Source organism: Phocoena sinus, chromosome 5 (genome assembly GCF_008692025.1).
Source record: "Phocoena sinus isolate mPhoSin1 chromosome 5, mPhoSin1.pri, whole genome shotgun sequence".
NCBI classification, from domain to species: Eukaryota; Metazoa; Chordata; class Mammalia; order Artiodactyla; family Phocoenidae; genus Phocoena; species Phocoena sinus.
In genome coordinates this window covers 85,258,919-85,284,571 of record NC_045767.1, presented here as the reverse complement: position 1 = coordinate 85,284,571, position 25,653 = coordinate 85,258,919, and the positions used below count along the sequence as shown (strand labels likewise).

At 37.6% G+C, this 25,653-nt stretch overlaps 1 protein-coding gene across 5 annotated transcripts in view; it reads left to right on the top strand.

The window, feature by feature from the left end:
- The first annotated feature begins 3,542 nt into the window (after positions 1 to 3,542).
- The window catches only part of EPHA5 (EPH receptor A5), a 321,883-nt gene continuing 299,772 nt past the window's right edge, over positions 3,543 to 25,653 (top strand). For 4 of the 5 annotated variants that reach the window (XM_032632597.1, XM_032632593.1, XM_032632596.1 and 1 more), the window contains exon 1: positions 4,300 to 4,480. In XM_032632597.1, coding sequence (XP_032488488.1) covers positions 4,300 to 4,480 — 181 coding nt within the window. Of the gene's footprint in view, positions 4,481 to 25,653 lie in introns of all 5 variants that reach the window. The other variant, XM_032632595.1, reaches the window with a different exon arrangement.

The window sequence follows — 25,653 nt, the reverse complement described above, 5'->3', positions numbered from 1 at the left end:
GCTCATTTAGGATCCTTCCTTTCTTGTTTTCTCCTATTCATTTAACTGACCTGCACTGTATTATTTGGCTAATTCCGTTTAGATTTAAATAAACCTGAAAATTGGAATAACTTTTTCCATTAATTGTTTCCATTAATGGAGAATTCTTGGGTACTGCTCTTTTTTCCTGAACAACTGGTTATCAAATTTGTTCTTTACTTCTGTTACATTATAATTTTCTCACACAGAGTCAGTGCCATGGGTTAAAATTTCCACATCTTACCAGCTGTTGGACTACTCAGGGTGCCTACTTCATTTCCTCGGTCTTCTCATCATCAATATGCCAATAATTACACAGACATGATGGTTGGAGTGTCAACATTAAATAAAATAATTGATGTAAAACATCACATGATGCTTAATACATAGCAAGTCATCTAAATACTAGCAAGTCTGCTTATTAAAAATGCTTCTGTTGTTGTTCTACTTTGAATGCAATGAAGATATATTCAGGTTTATTAATACATTGAATTTAACTATAATACCTTTTATAGGGTAGTAACCTTTCAATGTGTCATATCAAGGTGATTCTTCATATCTTTTCTTCATGAAAGCTTAGTACGAAAGCCAGACCAAGTAGAGATCTAGGGAGACACGAGCCACTTTCACCATTTTGAGGCCACAGCAGTTATCCCAAGCAATGAGAAATGCAAACATAGTAGCCTTTTTTGTGCAAAGCTGTAGTATGACAGAAAAAGACAAATCTAGTTTTCATGCAATGCCATCATCCAATGTAAGTATGCTAACAGTATGTCCGTGCCAAGAAATCAACACATGGTCAAATATAAGATTTCCTTGGAGATTGAGGCCAAAGCCAAATCACCCTCATTGTCTTCTCTGATTAACCTTCATTAGACCAAAAAATGACTTTCATTGCTGTCCCTGGGGCTTCATTTTACAGCTGTTCATTCTTTCAAAGATATGTAATAAATACTATTTAACAACCATGACAAAGACGGAGAATAGCAAGGTGGAGAATACAAAGGATTTTGTAAGGTGGAGAATACAAAGTATTTTGCATTCTGTATTCTCAGTCCCTTAATGAGAAGGTAGAATAATTCTCACCATATGGAACAGTGTCCCAAGTTTTCTTTGACATACCTAGTTTAAATTGTCTCTTTATACATATATATATATATATATATATATATATATATATATATAGTTAGATCATTCGTTCCTTCCAGTTTTTCACTCACGAAATATTGTCATTGTGTTGATTGACATAAATCACAAGCTATGGATACTTGGAGAAAGAGAACCAAATCACTTCTTTCTGGGAAGAGAAAAATCAGTCTTGAATGCTTGACTCTCCTTGGACATTGAGTAGGGTTTTAGATGAGAGAGATGTGTGTAAGGGAATAGGGTGGGGGAAATGTTAAATATTTTTAGGGGCTGGTGGAACTTCTGTAGAGTGGAGTGCCAGATGTAAAAGCAGAGAGGTATGAGACAATTTAGGTAACACTGAATTCAAAATTTTAGTGTAAAATAAAATAGAAAAATTGTTTAAGCCGTTTGTAGTAGAAGGCTTTCAAAGATAGCCTGAAGAAATTTGGCAATTTTGCAGTCAAAGGTAAATAATTGGAGACAGATGAACAGAGTAGTAACAGAAATGCAAAGGATATGGAAGAGAAGAGAACTTAAAGATCATCTTCTCCAAATCCCTCTTTTACTGATGAGGATACTGAGGCCTAAAGAAATAAAACAGCAAGCTCAAAGTCCCATTAAACTTCCTATGTTTCATACATAGCATTATTATGTGTTCATAGGCTGTAGATAACTTCCTTGATATTCTGTTTAGATTTTTTTTTTTTTTGCGGTACGCGGGTCTCTCACTGTTGTGGCCTCTCCCGTTGCGGAGCACAGGCTCCGGACGCGCAGGCTCAGCGGCCATGGCTCACGGGCCCAGCCGCTCCACGGCATGTGGGATCTTCCCGGGCTGGGGCACGAACCCGTGTCCCTGCATCGGCAGGTGGACTCTCAACCACTGCGCCACCAGGGAAGCTCTGTTTAGATACTTTTAAGTAACTCAACTATAAATTTGGGCGGAGGAGCTTACATTCTGAATGGTCTTCAAATAGAAACATAAATTTTAACTTTTCATCTCACTGTGAGGCTTTTTGCCAAACTGAGAGACTGATTCACTGCCATTCTTCTATATTTGCTTCATGCATTTGGAGCACATTATAATAGAAAGAAGCTGCTTTTAGATTTCTGGTGCCAAAACATTTCAGGGAAAAGAAAATCAAAGATGAGCTTCCACCTCTTCATGAAATTGCATCACTACCACTTTATTCTTTCATCTTTATTGCAAATATTTAAACAAAAAACAAATGTCATCAGCTAAAGATTATGAGAAATTTATTGTGAAGACAAACAGGGCTCTCGATATTAAAGTTGGTGAGCAGAACCAACTTTATTGGGTATGAGTGTAAACCCAATTTTCACAGTAGATACTCTGCAGCAAATTAAATGAGATACCTTTCTTCTAAAATTACACTTTTTGGTAGATGCTTTATCTGCAGTTTTTGTTGTTGTTTTTGTTTTTTTAATGCCAGTATACTAAAACTTGCCCTTCAGATGTATCTCTTTGAAAAAATGAATGAGAAAATTGAGGAAAAAATAATAAAGCAGGGGAAGACATAATAGGGGTGAAACATGGAAAGTTAATTGTTTTAAACCGTTTTTCTTAATTATTTGTGTCTCTCAATGCAGCAGAATACGACATTAAAACGAATTTAATTAAAAATATCCTGCAATTAATTTCACTGGAATTAATTTCATATATCTGCATATCATATCATTTCTAAAGTATAAAACGTTCCATCAATGAAATTAGTTAATTAAATCATCACATCTTAAAGTAACTGGAACACCACAATTCTCAATTGCCAAATTCTTTGACTTCCTGAAATCGCAATCATAGCTAACGTTTCTATATTTAGAAATTCTACCATTTACTTTGAAGAAAATGTTGACTAATTATTTCATTCCAGCCGCCAAAATATTGGAAGAATAGAAAGGGTCAGTAGCAGTGAGCAATAAGGGTATTTAAGAAACTAGCCACGGACTAGCACAGCCTACGAATGCTTGGCTATGTGACGACAAGGTTGTTGATGCCACAAGCCTGTGATGGGCAGCAGGCAATATGCCAAACAAGGAACCCGCTCCTCTAAGGGCTTGCTGCTCAACTAGGTCTGATTTCCCTTCAGCTTCCCGGGAGCCCGGGTCTTCGCAGGCGTCGTCAGGAGAATTCTTCGCTCTAATTATCCTCGGAGAAAGACGCGCCTTTCTCGGAGAACGCTAGGCAACACTCGCCACGGCAGCCTCCTGGTTACTTCCCTCCGTGGGTGTGTGACTTCGTCTAAGCAACTCACACTTACAGTAGATTCTCACTGGCGAGGCTGCGAGCAGCAGAGGGCGGGGGGAGCCGGGAAGAGGAGGAGGGAGGAGGGTGGGAGGCGCAGAGCGGGCAGTCGGAGGAGACCGCGGAGCTCCAGACTCAGCAGGAGCGCGCCGTGGCGGTGCAGTTCCGAGCTCGCCTGCCCAGCGGCGCACACACCGCCTCCTCCCCGAGCACCGGGAACCGCCGCAGCTCCGGGCCGCCGCCGCCGCCGCCGCCGCCGCCGCCGCCGCAGGGCTCTGCGCTCTTGCCCACTAGCCGCTGCCAGTCCTTCCCTCGTCAGGGCTCAGCCCGCAGCTGTTTCCTTCTGCCGGCCTCTTTGAACTCTGGGTCTTTTCCTCCGTTCGCCTCTCTCGTATTTTCCCCACCCTATATTTTCTCAACTCCTCTTCCTTTCTCCTTAGCCACCCTGCTTTTTTCTCCTCTTTTTATTGAGGATTTTTTCTTAAGATGCCTTGTCTTCCTTACCTTCGTCCATTTCAGCCCTGAAGAGTGAAAAGGAGCCTTTATCTCTCCCCCAATGGCATTTAAAAGACTCCCATCCTTAAAAGTCTAAAGAGGTAAAGAACAGGACGCGGGACCTTCTCGACACCCTTGAGTCCGGTCCCGAACTGCACTATCAACCGTAACTAGTATTTCATTTAACCCCAGTGTAGAGGAGGGAGTAGGGAGCCGGGAGCAAACTTCAGCCGTCTCAGAGGATCCCTGGTTCCCGCATTAGGACGAGCCGCGAGCCAGAAGGCGAAGGAGCCCACGGGGAACGAGAAGCAAGCGCGAGCCTCTCTCGCCCCCTCCGCGAGGCGGGAGCCGTGAACTGAGCGGCGCGGGACAGCGGCGGCGGAGGCAGCGAAGAGAAGATGCGGAGCTCGGGGCCCCGGGGTGCGGGAGGCTGGCGGCCCCCGGGCGGCGGCGACGACATCCCCAGCACCCCCGCGTCTCTGGCCGGCTGCTACTCCGCACCTCGCAGGGCCCCCCTCTGGACTTGCCTTCTCCTGTGCGCCGCGCTCCGGACCCTCCTGGCCAGCCCCAGCAACGAAGGTAGAGCGGTGGGGGTGGGGACCGCGGCAACCAGGGGCGGAGGGGCGAGGCGGGGCCTGGAGGCGCGGGCCCGGGCGCGCTGGACGCGGCTGCCGCGGATGAAATTGCACCCCTCCTCTCGAACCAACATTTGTCGTCCGCTTTCGCTAGCCTTTTCGCTCGCATCCCGCCGTCTCTGCTTGCATTGTTTGACATTAGCTGCGGAGTGCTGGGCGCGGAACCTGCCTGTGGACACAGGCTGCTTGGGGGGGGGGGGGGGGTTGGGAAGTTGGAAGCCGGGAGGAAAGAGGGCTCCGAGACCCGCGCCCGGAGGCTGGGTGCGGCTGGGTCTCACTTGAAGCGCGTGGGGAAGTGACATTTCGAGCTTGAAAGAGTGGGAACTGTTTGAAGAGCAGTGGCAGGGATCTCGGGAGCGGTGGGGCTTTTCGAAACCGTTGTTTGAGGCCGGGGATGGGAAACTGGAGGCAGTGGGGGTAGCTGGATGCTTTTATTTGGGGGAGAGGGGAGTGCTTTCTGGGAGCTGTTATTTAGGGCATCACCCGCTGCTGTTCTGGGGTGGGTGGTAAGAGCTTTTATTTCTCGAGGGAGGGAGATGGCGAAGGAAGGAAGGCGCTCCACACTGTGCTGGTGTCGCTCACTTTGGGGGTCTCATAATCACGCTGAGGAGAAATCGGAAGAAGGCGGGAAGGTGGGACGCCGCGGGAGGCGGAGGGTTCGTGGGGGAAGGGGAGTGTCGCCTCCGGGAAGGCGCTACTGGCATCCACCGGGTCAGGTCTTCCCATGTTTCCGTGAAAGAAGAGCCCCGCTCCGGAATCTCGAGTCCCCACTGTCCTGCCCACCCCCAATTCTGCGCTCCGGACCCAGAAGACTGTCCCCGCCTTGCACTGGGAGAGTAGGGTCGGCGCGGGAGCAGCACCTGCGCGGCGTTCGCGGCTCTCCGAGCTCTGCTCAGCCACTCAGCCAGCCGCCCTCGGCCTCCGGGTCCGTTCTGCCGCGCTGGCTCCTCTTACACGCCGGGACCGAGCTTAAGGGCACAGCCCAATGCGTGGCGGGGGCGGGGGGCGGGCAGCATCTCATATAGGTCAGCTCCATCACGAACACATTGAAAACCCTACCCTCTTGACTGCGAGGTTGGGGTTTCGATTCGGGGCTCCGGATGCCTCGAGTGAGGCACAGAACCTTAAAAATTTCCTTCCACTCGTGGGGCAGGGGATGCCGGACCGGAAAGATGAAGCAGCAACGGCGGAGTCTTGTGTGTCCTCGTGACTTGCACGGGTTGTGTCTTGGCTGTAGGAGAAGCCGCTGTGCTGGTTTGGGAGTGCTGCCAGCTCCCTAGGAACCGTGTGAAAAGCAGGGCAGATCGAGACTCCTCACCCCACCCCATGAATTTCTCTCTTTAACCCTACATTTTTTTAAAAAAAATCTGATTTAAGGATTACATGTAGATATATCTATCCACCTATTTACCTACCTAAAGTCTCCCATGCTTAACACAAGCAGTCTGCATTTTTTACCTTCCAAAGTTGAGAAAGTGTTTTCTGAAGTCGTAGTCCTTTTATTGACATCTCATGTTAGATTCATTATGTTAGAAGTCCGGAGGATTATGACAGGGTTAGGAGTCCTTTCATTAACTGTCTTATTCCACCAAAAGGGGCATCCTGGTTTGGGTTTAAAGAGTAATAGTAGTAGTAATATAATTTATCCTTTCGTGTGTTCCTTTATGTTTCAGTTTTTTTTTCCAGGTGTGATGGGGGAAGGGGCTTATGTAGAGGTGAAAGGGAGTAGTAGCTCTTGGTTAGAGAATGGAAGAAATGAAGTCTCAGGGAAGGTGGCGCTAAATGGAAATAAGGGTCGAGACTGTGCGGAGAGAAGAGGCAAAAGGAGATGGAGGGAAGCAAGCAAATAGCATCGGTCTCCTATTGTAAGCGGAGCTGGAGTCTTGTGGAAGGTAGACTGGCTGATATTACAGACTTAACACCCACAGACTGTGTTGTCCTTACCCCAGCTAGTGGTACACACAGCAAAACTTGGTTTTCGGTGAGATGGGGATTGCCGAGGTCTAACCTGCAATGAGCGGTACTTTACCAGCCAGTGTTCTGAAGACGCTAAAAGTAAAAGCGTGTCTGTTGTTTGGGGTACATTTTGTAACTTCATTATTTTACATAACTAGAAATAAAATTTATACACATACACACACTTCCTCTCATTCATCCTGTCTCTGCCCAACAGTTTCCATCTTTCCATTAGTGTCATCCCAGACCTTTAATATTTATGTTCTCTTCTTTTTGTTTCTCCATGATACTGCTCTTCTAAATCAAAGAACAAGAATATAAGGTATTTATAACAGAAGTCAGTTTGTTTATTTATTTAAAGATTCAGATTGGAGATTTTAAGTTTGTTTTTGATTGTTTTTGGAGGAACTTTGGAAGATCAGGGGCAGAAAGATTTTATGTATGCACTGACTCCATTAATAACTTGCTCTCCTATACTTTGCTTTCTGCAAGCTATAGATGCTTAGTAATTTCTCAGACTATAGTGTGTATATACATTATATGTGTATATGATATGAATGCTCTCATTATGTGAGAAAAAAATTTTCAAGGCAGATAGAAATAAATGTGAGTTTACATTTATAATTGGTATTCCAGTCATGTTTAAAATTTAAGTTTGGTAGACATAAATAAGCAGAATTGAACTGAAAAAGTCAAATATGTGTCTAGAATCTTGGACTGATATGAAATGAATTTTAGAATACATTGGATAATAGACGAGGAAAATTTACTCTTTAGCCTGAATTCTAGGATAATGTAAATATATCTTTAGTTGTCTTATTACACACATTAGGCATAAATAACATGTGGAAGAAACCTTTGAACTACAGTGTAATATACAAGACTTTTATTGTAAAATAATTCCAAGGCATATATAAAGCAAAAAAATTGTCTAAGACTGATCAGGCAGGACAAATGTTAGCAAGTGTATCAACAAGTGAAAATTTTAGTAGATTTAATAAGTAAAGGGAGCATGTCCACTGTTATGAATATTGGAGGTGGCCCTGAACTTATTCAGTAACTGCCACTTTTTGCTGTCTGGAGATATATTTGTAAACAAGCATTATTTGACAAGTGCTTTTCACAGTAGGGATTCTTGGCCAATTACTGCTGAAGAGCTATGCATTGAAAATGATTCACCCGCAGTGAATCAAGCTAAATTCATTGAGCTACAGTCAGTAATGTCCCAGTAAAGTGCTTCTGACAGTTGTCAGCAGTTTGTATTTGAAAAGTCCAGTTTCTTGTCTCTGAATGTTTTGTATGTTGGAGAAAGTGGAATGGAGGGACTCTGAGGGAGAAAAAAAAACACCACGTGAGGGGAAAAACTGGGGGGCTAAACTGTTTGAAAAACAATTACAAAATTGTAAATGTTTTCAGTGGAAAGAAAGAAAAGGAAGAAAGTTTGTTTTAGGGTTTTTCTTGGTTTATAATAGGACCAGGCCCATAAAAACGATTGGAGGACAGACATAATAGATTTGTAAAACCAAATGGCTTTGTTGTGTGGCCTTGTCATCTGGTTGTAATTCATTTCCTTTTAGATAAAGAGGCAGGACCCCACGGAAAAAGGACAGTAAAATTATTCCCTCATCAGGACACTACTGAAGAAAAAAAGAGAGCCATTACCCCTATTTGAATCATAGATTGTTGGAACTAGGAAGCCACCATGAGTTTAGGCTTTTTGCTTTATAAACCATGAATGGGGAGCAGAGGGTTGGGTCTTAAAATTGTAAGCCTTTTTTTTGAGGGAGACAAAGATCTTCTTGGGTGTCAGGGTGACATGTAAGAGGATTTCATTTCCTCATTTAGGGCAGGGAAGAGATTGAACAATTTCTGCATTTCTAATGGGTATTTCTCCTTTGATTGAAAATATTCTTATTATAATATTGTCACTTGTAAATATTATTAATTCTTTATGTAAGTTCACGTAGGATATAATTGGTATGGGAAAAGTTTCATTTTTTATGCTTAGAAATGTATTACTTGCCATTATTTGTATTATTGATACTCTGCTTTACAAAATGTGACCATTTAGAGTGTTTCCACATGAAATATAAAAATGAGATGATATAGCTATTTACAGACAAAACAGCCCTAGTCTATTTAATTAAATATTAGACTTTATTCAGTGTTGCTACTGCTGAGAAAATGAGTATGCTTTAGTTATTTTCACTACATTTTTGTTTATTGACTTGACCACTTGAATCTCCTTTGTTTGGTGTGCTTTTTTATGTATTTGCTTGAGTGACCAATTTATTTCTCTTTCATTTGGAAGAAACCTTTTTACCTTTGACTGTAAAAATAGTCAAAGGTAATGTGCATGATTATGTTAACTAGCTATAGTTATTTTTCCTTTTATGAGTCAAACAACTTTTTTAAAAAGAAAATTGTGTTGTTAATATCTTGAAGAAATAGCTACTGTAAAAGTAATGATAATTCTTTATACTTTATTTTTTCAATTTAAATTAGCAGATATATTTCATTTTACTAATGAATAACATGAACTTAAGTCAGCAGAGGTATCTGATTATTCAAAGATGATTATGGCATTTTTAACAATCTTAAAGTACTTTTACAATAGTTTTCATAAAACATCAAAATTAACTGAAGTTTGAATATTCAGCCTTGCTTATGAATCACTAAAATTGATTGCAGTATTTGTCCTTTTGTTTTCTTTCCAGAAACAGTGACTTTTAACTATGAAATCAATATGAGAGCTAAAAATGTAAATTGTTACGTTAGAGACTCAGTGATTCTTTATGCTCTAATATCTCTGGTGAGTATGTATTTATCTATAGAGCAGAATAGTTCCTGCTGGCATGCTCTACTGGGTAAATACATATTTAGTTATTTTATCAAAATGTATATAATCAGTTTGTTAGATAGTGATTTCTTCAAAGGAGTTATCCTAGTCTATTGTATACATAAACACACCTAATTGTATTTTTAATTGACATTAAAAATGTATCATATGTTCTATCCCAGACTAAATGATACACTTACGTTTCTATGAATGTATACAAAAATCACTAAAAAATAAGTGCTAAAGGCTTTGTAAACACAGATTTAAACAGTTCATGTTTTTTACAAAAAGTTTAATAATACATAACTTTGAAATAATAAACAAAATAGGTTATTCAGTAAGATATATTTGATATAGGAAATGAATAACTGGAGGTTCTCTATTCATAACATTTTCCAAATCATTATGTTATTATTATATTATATAGCAGTTAGAAAACTGGAAGATTTGATAGTTATTCACTGTGAAAATCTTGTCTGAATTATTGGTTCCATTGAAAATGTTTAAATCAAAATGTAAATGATCCATTTTTAAGTATTTGGTTTTTAACTTACAAAACAGCATGACAGCTTAAGGAGTCTCCCTTTATCATATATTTACTTTTCCTGTTTTAGTTTCTGCCTTTATAGACATTTGTTTATTCAGAGTTAATGAAATAGATTTTAAAGTGTTTGAACAAGACAAAAATTTACTTTTGAACAAGAAAAAATGTTTAAGAATTTTAAATCCAAATTTTGAACAACAGCTCATTTTTTAGAATATATTTGGTAACATGCAAGGTATTGTAATAAAGAACTTTTCACCAAAATACTAGGCTCACTGATGCCGTAAATTATACTATGAAATAGCCATTTATAAATCAAATTACAAATAGGTAGTGGTACAGGTATTCTTGAGTATTAAAACTTGATTGGAATTTACATTTTTCTGTTGACACTGTAGATTTCACATGTATAGGATTTATTCACTTTACTCATTCTAATCCCATAAAATAAGAGATGGCTGTAATTTAAAATTCATATTAAAATGGCAATAGAAAACACTTAATTGAATGACTTAAAACATAATTTAATCAACAAATCTCATGAGAAATAGATTTTTAAATTACCTTTTAACTTATTTCATTACCATCTTAAAAATTCCTTAGCCTTAAAAAAAAAAAATTCTTAGCCTATATGATGTTAGTGTAAAGCAAAAAGTAAATAAATAAAAAGGAAAAAAAATGCTGTAAGGTACATAATAATTTAAATTGTGTCTAGTGAAATGTGTGGGACTTTATGGTCTGGCTTTTTTTTTTTTTTCTAAAAGTTCAAACTTGTCATCGAATATCTCTAATGAGAATTCTAGGTGTTACAAAGTTATAAAATAAAACTGTAATTTAGTAGTTGCACCACTTGGAGTTTTTGAAAACTGTGGTTTAGCATGATGACTTTTATTATTACTAGCTGCCATTTTAAGTGGGTATAATTTTTAATGTTTTTTTTTTAATCTTTAGCAATTTAAAGAAACCATAAGGAGTCATTTCTACCATTTAAAGAATGCCGCAAAATCCTCTAAAAAAAAGTGTGTGTTTTGTCTTTAGAATCTCATTGATAATGTATTCAGTTAAAGAAAACCTAGTAAGCTCTGTTCTTAAAGCACTGGTTTAGCTCTTTCTTTTTTTCCCTGTAGGTTCTACAGCCTTTAGTTTCTGATCAGTTTATGTAGTACTTTATTAGTATCATTTAAACTATTTCTTAAACTATTGGAGAATATACAAAACTTTGTTGATCAGAAGTTGACCCTAGGTCATGCATTCTTTCCTCTGTATCTTCCGGTGATTCAGTATTCATGGCTTTAATTGCTGTGCATTTATTAAGTAGAGTGCAGGAACTTTGCCTGAGGATTGTGTTTGTGCACATGGACACGTTTTGGGTTGTGTGTTAAGGCTGTGGTGAAGCTGGGAGAAAGAGTGATGAGGGATGTCATGATGGTATCACTATGAACTTGATATTAATAAAAGCGCTTGGGTTTTATTTTTTATATTGTTAAAAAATCCCATACCAGCACACACACACATTCTAATTTTATATTTGTTTTACTGACTCTGAAGATTTAAATCCCAGCCTAATGGAAAAAAATAACTCTTTAGCTCATTTTATTTCATCCATTTAGTTCTTTTTTCTTTTATTTCTCTGTAAGTTGTACAGTTTTCTTGAGTCATGGCAAATATTTGTGGCGTTAGATACCTCGCAGATTAAATAATTGGGATTAAAGTGTCTGTGATGAGTCTAATTCTGTTATAGTTTCTGGACTATTGCCCAGGCTATCTTCTCCATCCATCACACACGTCTTCGTTTCTAACTAAACTGGGCTCATAACTCTGTTAAGTAAATGATCTGGTAAAAAAAATAATAATAATAATGATCAAAGAGCCAAAACCGGAGGGTTGAAATATTTTGCATATGCTTTGTGAGAAAATGTTCCTACTTGGAAACATGTTTCCGGCTCAGTATTGGACGATTTAGAGAAAATACAGTCTGTTCTTTTACTCAGAAATGGGTAGTGTCTTTTTTCTCTTATGATAATTTCACACTCTTATTTTCATCTGTCACATCTCATTTCCCCTTTACCCCTCCTTTTCTCTCTCTTTCCCTTCTTCTTTCTTCCCCCCTCCCCTATCAGAGACTCCATTTATGCAAAGTCAAAGCAAGATAAGAGGGTAAGAGCTCATCCATGCCTGTAAGAGCTCATCCATACATCCTGCCTCCAAGGAAGTATTGGGGCGATCAGACAATATAGTCTTCTGTTAAATAAATCATGGGACCCAGTCCTTAACGGTAAAGAGTAGATCGTAGCAAACCAAGTTATATATTTTTTACTTGATTCTTAAGTCAGAAGTCCAAGAGTTTAAGGTATCTCTGTCAGTTTTGTGTTTCTTATAAGATAGCTCACTTATTTACTTTGCACTGGCTGTCCCTTCCAGTTCCAGGATGCTTGTTAATGACTTCTGTGGAAAGACAAACTCAGCAGGTAGGTCCGGCTGGCACTGGTTCAGCCCAGCAGTCCGCAGCAGGCACGCTTTCTCTGAGCCAAGTTGTAGCTTTCACGCAGAGCCCTGGCCTGTGTGCTGCTAGCTGGACAGGTCATTCGACTGCCCTGTTTTGTGGAAGATGACAGTGGTCTGTCTTCTCCCTACTGTCTAGGCAGTATAGTGATGCTGTCACGAGTCTCCTAAAAGGGGTACAACCAGCCTTCTGAGAAAAGTAGAAAATACTTGGGAACTGTTGTGTCTGAAGGATTTTAACCATATCTAGTTTCAAACCATCATATTTGATTTTTCTGGAAGTTGGGGGTAGGAGTAATGACAACAACAGAACCATTTAATCTTGGAGATTTGGAGCCACTGTTTTTTGATTCAAGCCTGCAAAACGAAGCAGGGAAAGGATTTCTGGTATGGAATTACAGAAAAGTAAGAGAAAAGAAAAAAACAAATCCAAACTTCTGGCTTTGAAATTCAGAAAGAAAGTAGTCTTGTTTTGTTCTGTGTTTTTGTATTTTGTGGAGTTGTTTCTGTTTTGTTTTGTTTTCTTTCCTTTTTTTCTAATCTCCATCATTTACTACCTCTGAATTCTTTGGACACTCACTGTGTTATTTTTTTTAGCATCAGTTCATGTATCTGTAGCATGGAACTACTTCACATACTTGTTGTGGAGAACAATCAAAATGAGATAATTTTCTAATTGGTGAGCATATATAAGTTGTGGGAGTGTGGCTGGTTAGAGCTCTGCAAAGTCCATGTATGTTAATGCTTCTCTTGCCAGGTAAGGACTAGGATACAAGGAAGCATCGGGAGCAGCAGTTTTGTGGATTTAAGTTTACACTATGTGAGGAATCGTCCTTAAGGAAAGGAGTACAAAAAAATTTTAGTTTTGCAAGTGTAGCAGAAATACGGACTTAGTGAACACTTTGCTGGTGCCTTAGTGGCATGGAAGTGACCCATGTCATTGAGGGTCCTGTAGCTTAATTTTAATTAACTTTGCGATAACTGCCTCTCACTGGGTAGTGCAAAATGGGAACATGTAAAGACCATGAAGTGAGCCCTGCTATGTGTGAGTGATGTGTTCTTGAACCATCCACCTCAGATTCCACATAGTTAAAATTAAGTGTTAACACACACTCATAGCGTTACTGTGAAAATAAAATAATGTGCAGAGTATGTATGTTGCTTAGTAAAATTCCTAGAGCAAAACAGGTATCCAACAAATGTTAGTCCCTGGGGTTTCCCCACACCAAATGTGGGATATTTGAGATAAGCTTTCAGAATCACAGGTTATTGTCTTCCTTGCATTGGATGATCAAAGGGAATCTGGGACAGGAAAATAATCTAACAAAAAGAATTGCATATGCAAATTTTCCATAGAGCAATCGAAGATAAAAATCAACCGCATGATGTTGTCCTATTTTCTTGCTGGTTTCCTAATTATTTAATATTGAATACTGGGATTTGATTAGGAAATAAAGGGAAAATCATCAGTACAAGGATTATGGGTTGTAAATGTTGCCTTTTATCTCATTATGCCCCAAGGAGGGGTCAGAAGTTTCTTATTTGCCACAAAACATATCAAGAGATATTTCAAATGTTTTGGATATTTAGTACTGGCATAGTAAGTCTTATATATATGTATTTAATATAATATATAATATATATATTTAAATGACCTTTATGGTGCTATGAAAGTGGATAATTGGGAGAATTAAAGCCTTAGAAGTTTCCTGAAACATATGTCTGACACTATAGTTGGACACCTCTGTTTTGGTTTAAAGTATACGATTTTCTCATCTGCTCAGTTATATTCAGATTTTAAAATATTACTTGGAAATATAACTGAGCTTTTACATTTTTAGAAAGGTTTTAATACAATTCTGTGAAAGCTTATCTTTTTTATGTAGGTAACATAAACAGGTATAAGGAAGTTTAGAATGTATTGTATTTAGATCTGCTTGTGAAATGTATGTGTGTATCTGCGTGCATGAGTACACCCACCTGTATACAATAATTATAGCTAACATTCATTATTGACATACCGCGTGCCAAACATTAAGTGGTTTACATGTATACTGATTCATTTTCCTCAAAACAAGCCTAGGAAATATGTATTATTATTATTATTATATATTATTCCTATTTTACACATGAGGAAACTGAGGAAGAGAACAGTTAAATAACTTGCCCAAGGTTACCCATCCAAAAGTGGTAGAAATCTGCATTCAAGCCTAGGCAGTCTGACTCCATCACTGCTCTTTTCAACTCTTCTACACAAGGGGTGACTGTTGACTAAAGTCCTTCAGATGTCCACAGTCACTCTTGCCCTCACCATCCAAATAATGGCTCATTCCACGGACAGTGGGAAGTACGGTTAAAGTGCATACAAAAATTCATGTGGAGTCCTGAAGATATTTGTTCTCATGTTCACTCATACCTCTAATTTTTCTTTTTCCTTCTCACTAAATACTTGATCCGCTTCTTGTCATTGGGCTTTTACACACTGATTGAGCCCCATGTTGACATCTCCCCTCTTCATTGCCCACTAGCACAAGGCAAGATCTCTTCCTCCACATTATGTCTTTTTAATTTTAGGCCATGTATTTTTTAGTTTTTAAATTGTTTTCTGTTACTTTCATGTATAAGCAGCCCAGTTCTCAATCTCTGGCCCAGGCTACACGCTAGACCTAGCTGTGTATATCTGTAATCCCGTTCAGAAACTCGGCGAAGTGCTGTTTGTGGCTGATCACTACACCTTGCTCTGTTGGAAAGAGAGGGCAGTTTTGAGATAAAGTTTTGCCTTAAACTCATGACATTATAATTTTTAGGCAACACTACTTTTTGTAACAAGTGAAGGTACTGAAACGTTCAGTGGGTTGAGTAGAAAATGTGTTCACCTTTAGTCTCCTATCCAAGGCAACTTCTTGGGTGCTTTCTTTTCTCTTTATATACATGGCAATATTAAATATTTTATAATCACTTTTATGTAGCTTACGTTATTAAAATGCTTTGTAGTTTACAAAATGTGCTAACCTACCTTATTCCACGAGAATCTCATAAAAACCTGTAGGGTAGATTAAACAAATCATTGCTATAAACAAAGGAACTGAAACAAGAAAATTTGGTCTAGTAAAAAATCAGAACTGGTTTCAAAGCCAAAGTCTCATGATTGCAGAATCAGCGTTCCACTTTAGGAGGCGGTGAGGCAGAGTGGTAAGAGCACAGGCTCTGGGGTCTGGCTGAACCACTTAGAGTTGTGTGAACTTGAAAACGCTGAAAGCTAGAAAACCTCCTTGTGTCTATGCATTCTTTTCTGTAAAATGGGAATATTCATACTGTTCGGGGTTGTAAAGATTAGGTTCATATCAATAAAGTGTTTTGTAAAAGTTCTGGTACACAGGAAGCATTATATAAGTGTTAAATAGTCCACGTGCTAAAAAGTAGTGTGGGTTGGCACTCTGACATTTAGCAGGGTCTAATTTTCGACATTAGTTAGTGAGTACTGTCTAATATTTATTGTATATGGAAATATCACAAGAAAAGCACTTGACTTCAGTTCAGTTGCTCAAGCAGCCCTTGTTTACTCCCTGGGTAAACCCTTCAATGGCTCTCCAGTACCCTCAGGATAAAATCTAAATTCCTTGAGCCAGAGTACAAAGCACTCAGTGATTTGCTCCCGGCCCACCTCTCCTGCTGCTTCCCTCCATGTCTGCACTCCGTGCTTCTGTGGGGGAGCCCTTCTCTCAGCACAGTTGGATTCTGGGTGCTCAATAGGAAACCCTCAGCTCCTTCCTGCACCTAGGTTACCTTGATCTTATGCCTAAGTTATACAGGGTAAGAGCCTTCCCCAATTTTCCCAGTATTCTGTGCCCATTCTTTTTCCGTGTGTAGCATATCACGCTGGGCTGGAATCAAGTTTTCCCTTGTTTATACATTTCTGATAATTTGATAAGAATAGAAATCGCCGTAAAAAATAAAGGTTAACCAGAGAAAAAGCTCTCTTCTGAACTGAGACATCCCTACTAAGAGTTATTTGGTATGATTTGCCAACTAAAGCAAGTTGATTCCAAGAAAACTGGCAGGTTTTCTGTTTTTGCATTTACCAAATGCTTCAGTATGAAGAAAGCTTTGCCTGTCTGTAACCCCAATACCTGATATTCCGTATGTATCAGTGAAGTATGTTATGCCCTGTAAATTTACTTTTAAGCAATAAATTATATAAAGTAACTTGTTTTGTTTCTGCTTTTAAACACACCCAGTCTCACCACATTACTGTTTTTTCCTGGTAGAGCCTATGTAGCTTTTGTCCTAAATTCATAACTAATAGAGTTTAGAATCTCTGGTATTATAGAGTCTTTTCTAAACAGAGATTTTGCCAACTAAAAGAGTGTATGATTTGCCCACCAAAACAAATTAATACCAAGAAATTTGGCAGTAAAATACTTTATTTTATATTTAACAAAAGTATCAATGAGAGGAAAGTTCTACTGAAGTTTGCCAAACCACTAAGAAATAAATAGGATATATCCTGTGGTCACTATCTTTTTGTGATTTAATCAACTACTGTTTTCCCCCTCTTTCATATGATAAGTTCTCAGAATTCATGACTTGAGCCACAATCAGCCAACATAAAATACTTTTTTCTGTTTTAAGCATGACTTAATTTTATCTCTAGAAAAACAATTAATATAAAACATCTGTTTCTTAATGGTTTAAATTTCTGGGGAGGGGATGGATTTACTCTTTCATTTGTTCTAGATTTCCTGGATAATTTAGACTGTCACTTACTTTATGAAGCACTTTAGATTTACAACTTGGTAGGAATTCTTAATAATGCAGGGAAAGGAGCAGGAAAATGGATATCATCAACCATGTGAACAGAGTAACATTAAAAAATAGATTTATAAAGAATAAAGTTTAAAATGTAATGATGAATGGCTTTTTAAGTATAGCTTGGTTAATGTCTGGTTAGTGTGTTTAATTCTACCCAGTGTCTGATTAGTGTATTTAATTAACTATCCCTTTTAAACATATTTTTATTTACTCTAAAAATTCTAACAAATATATGAGAAGTGTCAGTGGGCTAATATTGTATTCTACTGAGCTAAGAATTCTTTGAACTGAATTTTTCTTCTAGATGGGAGGGAAAACAGTGATAACTGCTCTGAAAACTATTACCACATAATCTCCTTTAATTCTCACAATAACCCTGTGAGCTGGATATTATTTCAGTTTACTAGTGGGAGATGGGGCTGGGGAGAAATTAAGTAAATCGCACTGGGTTGCACAACAAATAAATTGATAGGATAGGAACCAGGTGTGTTTGATGCAGAAGCTCTTGGTTGCACCCACTATCTAGAGATTATATTTATTTAAATGTACTTAAGTATTATGATTTGTATTTTATTTACATACACAATTGTTCAAGGAAAGAATCATGTTTTGTTACAAAACCACATGTTTTATAAGAAAATCAATTAATATAAGAATAATATAAGCAAAGTATATGGGGACATGGAAAATTTATATCAAGAAAATCTTACTATCATTAATGCTAAAGCAATTGAATAGAAAACTTAAGTATAAGCTTTGATTTACACAGTTTTCGTTTCCTGGCAGAAAACCTGTCAGAACCTATTAGATGAAAATCAGTTTTGTATATTTTGAAAATTGGTAAGAATTATTATTTATGGCATTGTTCAAACACAAACAACACTGTGACCAGCTAATAGGTTCTTATGTAAGTCACTGTTGAAAGCCAAAGACAAAAGGTTAAAAATGGTTTTCAAATTTCTTTTTTTTTTAAGTTCAGAACCTCTAATTCCTCTCATCACTGTGGAAGCCCAATACATGAAGCAGATAACAACAGAGTTATTGGGCTTCCTGGCTCTTTCTTTACCTCCTTGCTCCCTTCATCTGCTTGTGCCTCTGAGATATCTCTTTAGAACCACAGGGGCCATTGTGGGCTCAGTGTGAAAACCACTGTGTTAAAATATAAAAGGAATGTTGTATAGAAGATCCGTTTGCTATGATCCTGACTTGTAGCTTTGTAACAATCTAGCTAAAAAATAAATTATAATATCTAGTAAAGTTTACTTTGAACCAGTGGTTCCTAACCCAGAGGCACTCATCAGAGCCAACCTCAAAACATGGTTAAATATACCATGCCTGGAGCCTCCTATACTCACTGAGTCAAAATTCATTAAAGCAAGTCCTATGGGGAAATCTGTAAGTTTAGAACCTGGGAATCTGTACTTTTAGAATATATATTCTAAAAGTACAGATACATATATATATATATATATATATATATATGTATACATATATATAAAACTATATAAATGTTTTCTATTATTAATTTCAAGGACAATATGAAAATGTGCTAAGGCTAAAGGTAATTTATATTATTATCAGATAACACTGTGTACAATAAGGACATACAAAATGTTAGAGAATTGTAAAAACAAATGTCAAAATCCAAAATTATTCTAATTATGGTTTGATATGTAGTCAATGATAGAGTCATTGATTTCAGAACTGATCCTAAAAGTGTATGCTTTGATTAATATTTCCCCTTTATATTCCTACATAATTTTATCTTCATTTTGAATGTGTTCCCATATATCCCTGAGTGTCAAATGTTAATTCAGATAATTATACCCTAAGAGAGTCTGACTTGGGGGACACAGAAGGATTATTTCACAGGTAATGCAAATTCAAGCAAGTGTCTACTCTTAGAGCTAAGCAATTGGAAGGTTGAACAATCAGCAGGATACTTCCTATTTTATGCACTGATGCATCCCCAAGGCCTAGAACAATTCTTGGTACTTAAGTAGATGCTTAATAAACATTTGTTGAACGAATGAACACTCATTCACTGCAAGTGTCCATAGAACTGTAATAGAAGTTAAAGCAGTGAGCTAGACTTTCTCCTTTTTACATACTATTTGTATTACATGTAATTTATTAGGTTGAAGATAATAGAAAAACTATCCAACAGTGACTTACAATGTAGAGGGGTTAAAAATATGTTTGAGAAAGAAGTTTCAGGGTAGATGTCTGGTGGTTTGGGTTCAGTGGCTTAATGATGTCGAGATAGGAATCACTGTGACTTTTTTGGCCTTAATTTCAAGCCTATTGCCTCATGGTTGCAAGAAGACTGATGCATCTCCAAGCATCACATCCAGTTCAGAACAAGAAAAAGGGAAAGAGAAGAGCCAAGAATCATGTCAGCTGCACTATTCCTTCAGCTAGGACAGCAAAACTTTCCCAGAAGCTGACAAGGAGATTTCAGACTTATGTAACAAGGGCCCCCAGTTCAGTGGAGGCTAAGATTATAGAAACATAATGATCATTATTTGGTAAGGCCAGTTATGAACCATTGTCTGGTGCTGGGCACATTGCCCCTCTAAACACAAGTGAGATTCTGATATGAAGGAAGGAGAAAGGATGTTAGTAATTAATGGGCATAAAATACAATACAATATCACTGAAGTGATACAATACCACTGAAAAGAGAAAATACTTTTATTTTATCTTGTTTTATTTTACTTTATTTTCTTGTATTTTCTTTTCCTTTATACACATTGTAAAAGGAGAAGTAGCCAACTAGTGGGGTTATATTTTGACCAAAAATATATTTTAGGTACCAGGTTAACTAGGCAAAAATGATTGCTACTAGATCATCAATCTTGTACCTTGTAAAGATACATAATTTATTGTATTTCTAAAAAATGACTTAATAATTACTTTGCTGCTGTCACGAATCTTGCTAGCTATTTTGAAATGGATAATTAGAGCTGGGTACTAAAATGTTTATGTTCAGTCACCTAAAATTATTGGGCACAATATTTATTTATACTTCTGTCAATATTGCTTTATATTTTGACTAGCTTTTGATGACAAATTGTTATCCAAGGATTTCTTGTAACATATATATATATTTTTCCATTTTGGATAACAAAGCCATTCTGTAGGGTTTACATCAGAATTCAGTTTTAATTAAGCCACAAGACTGACATGGGATAATGACTGAAGTTGCTAGCAGAAATTTGGGTCACTTCTCATGTCACAATAAGGGCTACTGGGCCACACAGTTGTTTGTGCTTTTTTGGAAATACCATCACCTTAAAATACAGACTGTGAAATTGTGCAAGTTTCTTTCTGTTTTAGTGCATGTTCAGATCTAATCATCATTTTATCCTACGCTGAAGGCTGGAAAGCTAGTTATTATATAGGTTGTTTTGCAGTTTGGTATATTTCAGTCAAACATTAGGGGTAATTAGGGACTGGGGTAAGGATTCATTCCAAATGAAGAATCAACTTTGCATACATTTCCCATTTCTATTTTGATGTGCTTTTTGACACCTAAGGACAAAGTATATTTTACAAACTTATACCCTGTTTTGCCCCAGTTAGCATGCTTATTAAAGCATAATGAATAATAAAATAAAAAAATAAGAGTTACCCTTTTGCTTTCTGAGATCTTGTAACTTACTGTTGGAAATTTGATACTAAATTTTGATTTCTCCAGGAAAAACTAGTATCTGCTCTGTTTAGATTAATAGATCTGAGGATTTCCATTTTATATAGCGTACTACTAGATCATTATGGGAGATGTTGGCTTCTGTAACATGTTATTCAAAATTCATTGATTTAGTAAAACTCTTTGATATGTAGAAATTAAGAGTTTCAAAGGAGGGAACCTTTGGATTCAGTAAGTCTGATATTGGGGCAAGTGTGATATAGAAGCAAGAGAAAGAGCTTTGGAGTTAGATAGACTTGGATTTAGATTCTGGTTTTGTGCTTATCAGCTCCATGACCGTAGACCACTGCCGTGTTTAGCTTTTCTCAACCTCAATTTCCTTATCTGTAATGTGGGGAAAATAACACACCAAAGGATCATTGTTAGGGTTAAGTGATATAATGTGTATTAACTACAGATACACATAATTTTATTAGTCTTAATCACTGATATTACAAATATGAGAATAGAGGACCTCAAAATAAAATCACTTCCACAAGCTCACACAGTAGCAAACCAGAACCATAGGACTGATGAGTATTCTCTGTGCAGTGAACTATTCTCAAAGTGAATTGTGAATGTGCACATTTATTTCAAATGTTGAGGATTTGCACTGTTTTGCAAGGAAGAGCTTCATATACTATCTACGTACATTGTAGAGTGGTGAACAGGAATTGAGTGAGCATATTCTGTAATATGACAATTTTCAAGCCCATTATGTCATCTAATTTTGACTTTTCTTTTTAGGATAAAAACAATATGTAAAACTAGACAAGTTTGGTTACCACACCTGACAAGGTAGCCATGAAAACCATGTTTTTGCTCTTTTCATGCAGTGTGTCCTGTGAGGAGCAGACTGCTCATTAGTCATAATTTCGCTCAGTAGATTTCAGAGTTACCTTTGCCTAAACACTCTGTATAGACTAACCAGTGGATACGAATTCTCAATCCCTCTTTGCCATCTCCATGAGTTTACAATTTTAGAGTATATTAACAATTCAAAATCTTTAGCATACATTTCTGATTGATTTTTGCTTCCTTCAGAGTTGTATGCTTCATAGTATGACTATGCTACTGCTTACTTTTCAAAGAGCAGTGGCTAAAACTTCTTTGTTTATGATGATGAAAAATATTTTGTAACAAAATGGAAAAAAAGAGACAAAAAGAACAAAATGAGCATAGGTGAATGTATTTTGAAACAAATAATTAAAGGCAGTGGTTATTGCTCATAGTCAACAATGAGAGTAATAAGATTGAAAGAGACAACAAAAATCATCTATCTTTGATATCACTTATCACTTCAAAGATAACGAATATGATGGTGTAAGTAACTCAATTTGAAATGTCATTGGAATTCTTTAAGTCAAATATCTTTAAATGGGAAGTATCGAGACATGATAGAAGAAGAACAGACTTCTGGCATAAGAGAGACTAAAGTCTGCCTTCAAATTCTGCCACTTAGCAGTTGTATCTGTTAGGATGTCTTCCTCTGCAAATAGCAAATCACTTCCCACTGGATTAAGCAACAAATCTGATTATTTCCCATATAACAGGAAGCCCTAAGAGAGGCAAGTTTCAAATTTAGGTGGATTAGCAACTCTGTGATACAATTTTGAATCTGATACTTCTCATCCCTTCACTCTGCCAACCCTAATCTATAAGCTTTGCTCTCCTGCTGATTCTCCTTGTTTGCTCAAGATGGCTGCATCAGTTCCAGGAAATATACTCATACCCAGCAACTTTCAAGGCATCCAGGAGTTTCCTTTTCTACTGTTTTCTTCATAAAAACTCCTTTCCCTTGCAGATCACCTTCACAGCTCATTGGACAGAACTGAAACAATAGTTAAGACCACATAATTGGAACTGAGATAAGTTCAGCATTGCTAAATTGTGGAAGAAGAAGGAGGGAAAAGCCTGAGTGAAACTGGAGAAGAAAATAGAGACCAATTTTTCTGGAAGAACTTATATTAAAAACAAGACACAACTACAAGGTTTGAAGTAGGGAGGTGACGTGACCACATTGGTGGCTTAGAAAGGTCTTTCTGGATGCAGTGTGTTGTAGACATTTTCAGGGATCATGCCTCTCTACTGAGAAACCAGTTAGGAGATTTTTCAAGTTAAAAATTATGGCACAGATTTGACTGGACTGGTTCTGCTGTGGAATGAAACAGAGAAGGCAGTTCAGAGAGTTATATACAGAATAGAGTTAGAACTGGTGGGATTTGGTTACTGATTCAATGTAGGGAGTAAATGTGAAGGAAGACAAATGTGATTCACAGAATTCTGGATGGAACAACTGGTTCTATGACATTGCATTCACTGAGATAGGGAACATAGGAGGAGGCTTTTTTTGTACAAGGAAGATACTTTGTTCACTTTGCTACAGGTTGAGTTTGAAATGACTGCAAGTCATGAATGTGTTAGTAAATAGCAGACAGTTTTATAAGTTGATTCGAATTTCAAGAGAGAGAGATGGACAAAATATATGGATTTGGGGGGTTATTAATATTTACATTACAACTGAAGATTTGGAAGTTCATGAGCTCCTCTACAGAGGTTCTTTCATAGGGGGTATGTGCTAATATCACCTCTAAAACCAGTCAACTAACAAACGAAAGTTAAATATCCTAGCCATTCCCCATCCTAAATAGTCTGATTCAGTATGAATGGAGTGGTGCTAAGACATTTGTTCTTTCCAAAGATTCTTTTTTCTTATTCCCATTTTAAGTCCTAGTCAAGAATCATTGGTATAGAGTGATAAGTGAAGACAATCTACAAAAATAGAGTATTGATCAAAGCCAAGGTTTGAAGGGTTGGTAGAGGAAGAGTAGCTTATAATGGAAACACATAGCCAGAGAGGTTAAAGAAAACCACAGAAATGCATTGTCACTGAAGATGAAAGATGAGAGAGAGTGTCCATGGGGGTCATGATCATATGCTACCAAAACGTAAGGAAAATTAGGAACTCAGAGCTACATGAGTATCACAATTTTTAGAACCAATCTTTTAGATTGGTGAGATTTTCCACAGGCAGTGTTTGACAGCCATGGTTCATGTACAAATAAAGTAGATTCATTCATGATTAGGGTTTACTTGTTGGCCTTTGGATGCCCTGGGGAGATAGGTTGCTGTAATCAAGGTATTTGATGATGTCTAGGCTCTTAAGTGCGGGACTTGGTTATGGGAAAAACCATAAGCAAGGCTTGTGGTCTGTCATGAAGGCTTCAGGTATTGCCTCATGTTTTTTTCCTTCCTTGATTTTCCTGCTGGGGCTCTGAATGATACTGCAAACTGTCAGTGTTGTGTTGATACTCTAGGTTTGCTGGGATCGTTAAATGAAAGAATATATATAAATTGCCTGGTAGATTACCTGACACATAGTAAACACTAAATAAGTTTCTTTCCTAATATTCTTCCTTTTTTTTCTAAAAAAAGGTTGTACAGTTATGTTTCTCAGAATTACAAAAGAAATGAATACTCTCTCATTCATTTTCGAAATACAGTTGGTTATAGATTCTTGCTTTCAAGCAAAGACGACAGAAATCTATGTAACACCCCTAAACCTAAAACATAATTCTTACCCAATTTACAAATTTAGTTTTCCAATGGGAAACACATGTCTTCTTTCTCTGCACTGCTGTTGCCAACTGTTCTTTGTTCCCTGAAGCAGTTGTCTCATTATAAAATTTAGCCCAGAAGCAAGAAATCACATCTGTTCTGAATGAGACTATGGAGAGAGGCTGGACAGCTGTATATCTGGGGTTTAGTCCCACAGATTAGTTAAACGTGTGCTGTAATTGAATCCAGTAGCTTTTCTGGTATTGTTAAATGGAAATCAATAAGCAAGCAAACATCAAAACTCGACTGTATTCAATGGGACTTTGGTTCAATGCCTTTAGAGAGAGAGAATGCCATCTTATCTGCTACTAATCCAAAGTATTCTCTCTTCACACTGTGATGGAGGTCTGACTACCATTATAATTGTGTTTGTGTGTTAATGTGAAGATCATGGGAAAAACAGAAACAATGTAAAATTACAAATATGCCTTTTGGGTCTCCTTTACCTTCATGTCATCAAGGATCACACATTCTTTCAAGGCATTACCCACTGATGGTGGTGGGACCATGCGCCTTCAGCTGTCTTTTGACTCTTCAAAGTCTCAAAACACATTCATCCCAATGCATCATTTTCCTGGAAAATCCAATAACATTTTTTTGCCTAATATTAGCAAGATGTTATGGAGGAAGCAATGGAGTCAGAGGGATATAACTTTGAAAGTTAAAGAGCATATTTGAATAATTAACTCCAATTACTCTTTAATTTTTAGAATGTTTGAAGTTGAAGGCTTACGAGTCTTTTTGTGCATATTCCATTTTACTCATTCTGCCCTCCCTTTGTCCTTCTTGAATCCCAGCAAAAAGAATGAGTTAGCAACTCTCTGGCTTTTCTGAAAGTAAAATTTTTAAAAGCTTTTCTCTGTTCAAGAAAGCATTAAATTTATTAGTATGTAGTAATAAAATTAAGACATACTTAAGATTAGTTTGAAATAATTTCTATCATAATTGTTATTTGGTTAGGCAGTTAACTGATTTTTACTTATTAAAAAGTTCCTGTATTTGTGAGTCATTGTTTTTCCTATGTTAACTTTAGGAATTTGCAATAGACTAAATACTCATTGACCTCTACAGAGTGATTTCTCCTGGAGAATCAGTCTTCTAAATTAATGATTAGATTACCAACCAATATGCCCATCGTCATTGTAATTATAGAGT